The sequence below is a fragment of the Papaver somniferum genome, chromosome 9 (genome assembly GCF_003573695.1).
Source record: "Papaver somniferum cultivar HN1 chromosome 9, ASM357369v1, whole genome shotgun sequence".
Lineage (NCBI taxonomy): Eukaryota > Viridiplantae > Streptophyta > Magnoliopsida > Ranunculales > Papaveraceae > Papaver > Papaver somniferum.
This window is the reverse complement of record NC_039366.1, coordinates 49,338,870-49,345,971: the sequence shown is the minus strand read 5'-3', so window position 1 is coordinate 49,345,971 and position 7,102 is coordinate 49,338,870. Positions and strand designations below refer to the sequence as shown.

Genomic DNA, 7,102 nt, shown 5'->3' with positions numbered 1-7,102 from the left:
TATTTATAGCATTGAAGGAGATTGAAACCGCCCCTTAATCCAAGAAGAAGTTATTGTAAGGAGTGGGAAACGTGCCCTGAAATCTAAGGGAAGTTATTATAGAGAGATGAAGAATATGTGAGGACGATTTTCCTCTAACTTCAAATGACGCCTTAGTCAGAAGAAAAGGAGAAAATTGTATGCACATAATTCATCACTCGCCACGTGTCTGGAGAAACACACGTGGAGGACGTACATCTGGGAGCATCGAGATATGATGCCACGCGTGGATATCCAAGCAACACGTTTCATCAGTATAAGATCATCATCTGATGGATCTGATGGCTGAGAATCGAGGAGCACTGAAGGAAGGGGTTACTGCGAAGCACTGAAGAGCACCCAAGGATTCACTTTATTCCATCTCGAGAAGGATCCAAGTTCAACGACGAGGGTTAGTCCAACTGACACGGATGTGACAGGGGCAGCAGACAACTAGCTGGCGCGTGCAGACGAACCAACCACCCGCATTAAACACCCTAGATTAGCATACGTGTCGACCAACCTGTGGAGGATAAAGAGGCGACTCATCGTCACCAAGCATAAACTGTTGGGGGCATCGTGGAAGACGAAGATACCAGCGAGATCGACACAAAGAACGAGAAGATAAGATAACAGTTGATCTCAGAAGTGGATCCCACGTAGTAACCCTATAAACATCCCTCTCCACTAAGAGAGAAGGGGTCGACCAGTTCTTAGCAATTAGGGAAGAACATAGGGGGGAGAAATAGGAAGAGTAAGTATGATTCTCTTTTCCCCATTTCCCCATAGCATCGCTGCTTACTTAAAAGTCATTTGACTATCTTTGTAATCCCTCAATACATAGTGAAACACCAATCCCGTGGATGTAGACCTTAGTGTTGAACCACGTAAATCATCGTCTCATTTACATTCACCGCTTTACATTATGTCTTTATGTTTATGGTTCGATTCTTTATTTATCCTGTTATATGATTAGCAATGTTAAATATGACTAGATAAGGACGAGCCCGAAGGCTCTGAGTCGATGAGTCATCGCACCCTCGTAGTTTTATGCATACCATGCTCAGTTTTATAATGAATGATTGTATGCGTTGTTCGTGAACACGTAGATGCCATCGTGATCTATGTGTTCACATAAAGAAACAAGAACAATACAAAACAAAAAGATTGAAAATGCACGTGAAAATCGTTTGGCCGCCAGCCCGCCACGTAGAATCATTGACCCCAAAGTTGAATTAGTTGGTGGGTGTGAGGTGATCCTCACCCAACAAGACTAAAATTGGCTATTTTCCACTTTGTATTCTGAAAATACCAAGTTTCGACGGTTAGATGCTAGACGTAATATTCACCTACATGTAATACACACTATAAAACCCGACCTGAACCTAACAAATATTTTATGTACTTTACAAATCGACGAGAACACAATTAGGTCCTTTTATTGCCGCTTTGGTTGGTTGGTAGAGAAAGCGAAGGTGGAGGAAAGAAGAAAGGAGTAGGTAGAGAGAGTGGGATCGATCAGCAACTTGTTTTTGTGATTTATAAATCTCAAATCCCACAATAATTCTCTGAATCTATCAAGAAGAAGAAATCGAACCAAGTAGAATAATCTCAATGGCGTTATCGATTTCTTCTTCTACTGCTACTAAATCTTTAGGATTCGTCCAAACATCAGACTTTCAGAAATTGTCTTCTCCAAAAGTTTTGGTCTCTGTAAAAAGATACACTCCCAGAAACCTTGGTGAAATGCGATTCCCTCTGATTATTTTTAATTTGATTTTGCTTCATTATGTTTCAGATTTATCGGTTTTGTATTTGAGTTTCATGTTTTTGGTTTCTTAATCATATCGTGCTTATCAATAATTGAACTAGATATGGTTTCTTTTTGGAAATAATGTATTTCGCGTTTTGGAAGCTCAATTTCCAATCAATTTGATAAGTCCTTTCAAGTCAACAAGATGACTACCTAAACTTTAAATGATGTTTCTCAAATTTGAGGTCTTCATTGGAGATATTAAAAAAAAAATGGTATCAAATTCGTTGAAAGAAGTTGAATTGAATGGTTCGACTTGCAAATTTGTTGATAATTAGATCTTGCAAATGCACACCAACTTTGCATGACATACAAATAGTTTACACTTGTCAATTGTTTATTTGCAGAACATAAATAAATTCAGTTGCTTTTGGATTGTCTCATTTTCTTATATGTTTTTATTCATTGAATGACAGCGGTAAAGGCAAGTGGAAGTACATACGGGAACTTCTTCCGTGTTACAACATATGGAGAATCTCATGGAGGAGGTGTTGGATGTGTCATTGATGGGTGCCCTCCTCGGGTTCCCATCTCAGAAGCTGATATGCAAATTGATCTTGACCGAAGGTATTTCACATACTTACTCAAAACTACAGGTTACTGTTCGTATATGCCTATTTCTGCATCTCTACGAGTAGATACCATTTCATTCTGTTTTTTTGATGCTTAATGTAACTGAGAAAGTAACTTGCTAAATGAGGATTGTCCAAGTACTCACATATGATCTTATTATCAAACTCAGGAGGCCAGGTCAGAGTCGCATAACCACCCCAAGGAAAGAGACTGATACATGCAAGATATATTCTGGAGTCGCAGATGGTTAGTTTTAGTAGCATGTTGGCCACATTATATTACTTATATCACACAAACTTATGCATTCATTACTTCTTGACTCAATGGCTTGGCTGATTGGGTGTTCTTGTGCTGCAGGACTCACAACTGGTTCTCCAATTCACGTCAATGTGCCAAACACTGACCAGAGAGGACATGTGAGTATCCATGGTCACTTTTTCTTTTCTTTCAAGGTGATATTAGGTCAGAAATGGGGGAAGATTTTATAACTCAAAGTGGGTTTTTGAGTGGATATGTGCAGCATTTTATGCAAGTGGTACATCGTACAATCAGGACCTATGAACAGGCAGGCTACCTTATGTCTTGTGTGTGCCGAAAATAGTTCCTTGAATGCAATAATTTGGCTCTAGAAAGTATATGGATGTTGACAAAGTTTAGGTGTTGTTAGGAAAACATAGATTGCCACATTAAAAGGAACAAGACAAAGGTAGATAATAAGACACCTATTGTTCCAGTTGTTCTTAATTAATTTACTGGTTGAAATTTTGTTTGCTACAGCCCGTCCATAAGTTGGCAGAAATTTGGCTTTGCTTGAAATGCATGTAAAAGTGGCAGAGTTTTATTTATATTTATGACCAGTACCACAAGTAATGTGGTGAAATTTCTCTGTAATCTAGTTAATATGTTGGTGGTATCATGGTTCTCTATGAATTATAAAATCTTAATGTCTTAATAAACTTTTCAGGATTACAAAGAAATGTCAGTTGCCTACAGACCTTCTCATGCTGATGCTACCTATGACATGAAGTATGGTGCAAGATCAGTTCAGGTGATTTATTTGACTACTTCTATTAATCAGATATGAAATGTTAATCGAAGATTCTGTCATTTTTAGTTGTCCAAACCTAAATCTTTCCCTTTTATTGTGTATAAAATGGCTGCCAAATGTGAATGTAGGGTGGTGGCAGATCTTCAGCCAGAGAAACCATTGGAAGAGTTGCAGCTGGAGCTCTTGCCAAAAAAATTCTGAAGCTAAAATGTGGAACTGAGGTGAGTCTATTGTATTGCTTGTTGAGCTTAATGTTCCCTGCTTTCTATACTCACGTCATCTCAACTGGTGATGAGAAGCAACTCCCCATTGGTAGCAAATGCTATAGAACTAATTTAGTCAAACTTTAAACTAATGTAATGGCTTAGCTCTATAGTATGTCTATATAAATTTGAACACACTGATCTTATGTTTCCTGTGTCTAAAGAGATAAAGACCTCCTTTTTTTTTTCTTTCTTGAGGTGACTCTGTAATTTGTGCAGGCCATCGATTTTATTATTTTATGTAGTTTAATGGTATTCGTTATTTTATCTGAGTCGTGTCTTGCGCTATAAGACTTACGCTGTGTTTGTAATGTTTTTCAGATTCTAGCATATGTCTCTCAGGTCCACAAAGTTATTCTTCCAGAAGACTTGGTTGATCCCGAGACTCTAACACTCGAACAGGTGCGGTTACGTTTCTTTTTTTAGAAATTGTTAGGAGTTTCATACATCAGAGCCACATATGGTCCTCAATCCCTTTATCTCCCTAGTAGGATGGCCAGGAATGTAGGCATGTATGTTATCAGCAGACAATGTTCTATTCAGATAAGATCTTTGGTTGCTTGATTGCGGCTTTTTTGCGACCCTCCTCTTAAACATCACTGCTTACATGACAATCTCTTGAAAAGAAAAATCAACATATACTTGCTAGTATAGATCATTTTGCAAGTCACTGAAAGACTTCATTCTATGATGAATTATAATCAGGTAGAAAGTAACATCGTCAGGTGCCCGGACCCAGAATATGCCGAAAAGATGATTGCTGCTATAGATGCTGTCCGTGTGAAAGGGGACTCTGTTGGGGGGGTTGTGACATGTATTGCGAGGAACGTTCCACGTGTAAGAAATCACCGCCCTGATCTTGAGAGAGTGCAGGATGATTGATTAGTGTAATACAATTTATTTAACTGAGCTGTTGTGTAATTTAGAAACCACCTCATTGTATTTCAGGGTCTTGGTTCACCAGTTTTTGATAAACTCGAAGCTGAGCTTGCAAAAGTTATGATGTCTCTACCAGCAACAAAGGGTTTTGAATTTGGGAGTGGATTCACAGGTAGGGATCTTCAGAAATGCTGCAGCTGTTTGTCTTTGTTTGTATTGAGAAAGAGTTACGGGAACTGATCGTTGGAAGTATAACATGCGTGAGGGTTTATCTTCTCTCTGATGAATTATTATGGAGCTTTAACCGCTTCTTTATTGACTATTGCAGGAACTTTTTTGACTGGTAGCGAACATAATGATGAATTTTATACTGACAAGAGTGGAAGAATCAGAACAAGAACGAATCGATCTGGTGGGATACAGGTAAGATTAATCTTTTATGCTTTTCCTTCCCCACCCTGATGAGCTTGTTTGACAGCCTGTTAATAGTATATCCCGGTGAGGTGCAGGGTGGAATCTCTAATGGAGAGGTCATAAACTTTAGAGTGGCTTTCAAACCAACTTCAACAATTTCGGTAAATGATAATTTCTGACTATGAATACCTTGTCATGTTGTCATTATGTTTGTAGGACATTCAGTTGTTAATGTTCCCTTGTTAATTAAAAGCTGATGTTAGTATGGTAATTTATCTTGTAGAAAAAACAAAACACTGTAAACAGAGATAAAAAGGAGATAGAACTCATTGCACGTGGTCGTCATGATCCTTGTGTTGTGCCTAGAGGTTTGATTTCCTCCCACAATTTAGTTTCACTTCTATCGTAAAATTTTGTTTCTCTACTGTGCCCCTCTTTTCTTCTGTTTCCCCAAGTTTTAATATTTAGCAGAGTTTTCTGACTTGTTAATATTTGGTTCTACGTGGATTTGCAGCGGTGCCAATGGTAGAAGCTATGGTGGCTCTGGTACTCGTTGATCAACTGTTGGCACAGTATGCTCAGTGCGAGCTATTCCCCATCAATCCTTCCCTACAAGAACCCCTTTAGTGACGAAAGATCGAAGCTGCTGCATGTCCAGTTTTTGGGTTAGAAAGGATAGTAGAGTCCCGGAATTGTTTTATTTGTAGCTTATTCGAACAATTTTCTTCTAAGCTCATATTTGTTGCACAAAAAAATCCTTCGATTTCTGTTTTCCTCCGAAATAAGATGGTTGAGAATTCCCTAGTGCTAGTATTTATCATACAGTGCATTTGCGCACCAATCAAGGCCCGTGACTTTGTTCAGGATGTGATGACTTTGTCCAGGTAGTATATTTTCAAAGGAAATGAGATACTATATAATTCGTTTGTACACAAACTTATTATAATGACAAAGCTGCATATGTTATTTCATAATTGATAAACCTGGCGTTTCTAGGGGTGATCCAAAAAAAATTAGGGGTAACATTTTTATTCTCATCCCATAAATGTGGTTATGGGATGTCCTAGTGGTTGGAAAAATGCCTAAATGCCCTTTTACAATCGGTAGTTAGTATTGGTTTTAGCAACCGATTTTGAGTGTGTTCTTCTCCGGTATTGGTTTAGTATTGAAACAAAAGATCGTCGATCAAACAAATTTTAGTATTGATTATTTAAAACTAAAACCCAAAATCATTAACCTTAGAGTAGAAACTTAAAATATCAAAAAAAAAAAAAATCGAGTTAAACAAACAAGACGGGTAAATGATAGTAGTTGTGATCCGAAATTACGATTTGACTGCTTGAAATTAAAAAATTGATCGGAAATTTTTCTAGGGTTTACAGTTGCAGAAACATAATCGGTAGGTATAAAGTTGATTTCTCCCTCGATTATGGTTGATGTTCTTAAGAAATTGAGAACATCACCATAATCGTTAGGTAAAATAGATTGTTTGTTATCTACCGATTATTCTTGAGTTACAAAATTCAATATTTTTATACTAAAAATTAAGCACGATTGGTAGATAATGAACATCACTTATCTACCGATTGTGAAAATAGAGAAATTCAAAATTCGATTAGTTTTGAGAAAGTTATATCACTTGTCTACTGATTGTGAAAATAGAGAAATTCAAAATTCCATTAATTTTGAGAAAATTATATTTGGGGCGACTATCACAATCGGTAGATGATAAGTGCATAATTCATATGATTTTAGTATCCATTCCATACTTGTTTTAGCTATTATTCTTGCATGTAGTCGTATTATTACTCTTGTTTTTTCTTATTTTCCTCTATTAGGTGAATCATTCAAAAAGGAGCTACAAAGTGTTGAAAAGAGCTAAGAAGAGAAGTATTCCAAGTATCCAAGTGCCCAAGTCCAAGAGAAGTTGAAGAAGTGCGACGAAAAGGAGCAAAACGCTAAAAATCATGAGACGGGCCAAAGACTGATCTTAACTCATTCAAATTAAGGATTTCTCATCAGCATCTTGAAGAAAATCGAAAGAGGAAAAGAATGCAAAAAAAAAAAAAAAAATGAGGTCGAGTTCGGGCGAAG

The 7,102-nt window shown here is 37.4% G+C and overlaps 1 protein-coding gene across 1 annotated transcript; it reads left to right on the top strand.

Annotated features, from left to right (window-relative positions):
* Window positions 1-1,452: 1,452 nt before the first annotated feature.
* On the top strand, window positions 1,453-5,982 carry LOC113310062 (chorismate synthase, chloroplastic-like). The gene is made up of 13 exons (XM_026558616.1): window positions 1,453-1,759; window positions 2,248-2,398; window positions 2,574-2,650; window positions 2,762-2,820; window positions 3,369-3,452; window positions 3,581-3,673; window positions 4,037-4,117; window positions 4,421-4,552; window positions 4,664-4,766; window positions 4,923-5,017; window positions 5,104-5,169; window positions 5,292-5,376; window positions 5,523-5,982. Exons 1-13 carry the CDS (start codon window positions 1,633-1,635, stop codon window positions 5,633-5,635), a joined length of 1,266 nt encoding a protein of 421 aa, XP_026414401.1. The 5' UTR covers window positions 1,453-1,632; the 3' UTR covers window positions 5,636-5,982.
* The last annotated feature ends 1,120 nt before the right edge of the window (window positions 5,983-7,102 follow it).

Excerpts from the sequence above, each read along its gene's own strand:
- LOC113310062 (XM_026558616.1), top strand. The coding sequence starts at position 1,633 with ATGGCGTTATCGATTTCTTCTTCTACTGCTACTAAATCTTTAGGATTC. Across the intron at positions 1,760-2,247 it reads ATACACTCCCAGAAACCTTG|CGGTAAAGGCAAGTGGAAGT; the intron begins GTGAAATGCGAT and ends ATTGAATGACAG. Across the intron at positions 2,651-2,761 it reads ATATTCTGGAGTCGCAGATG|GACTCACAACTGGTTCTCCA; the intron begins GTTAGTTTTAGT and ends CTTGTGCTGCAG.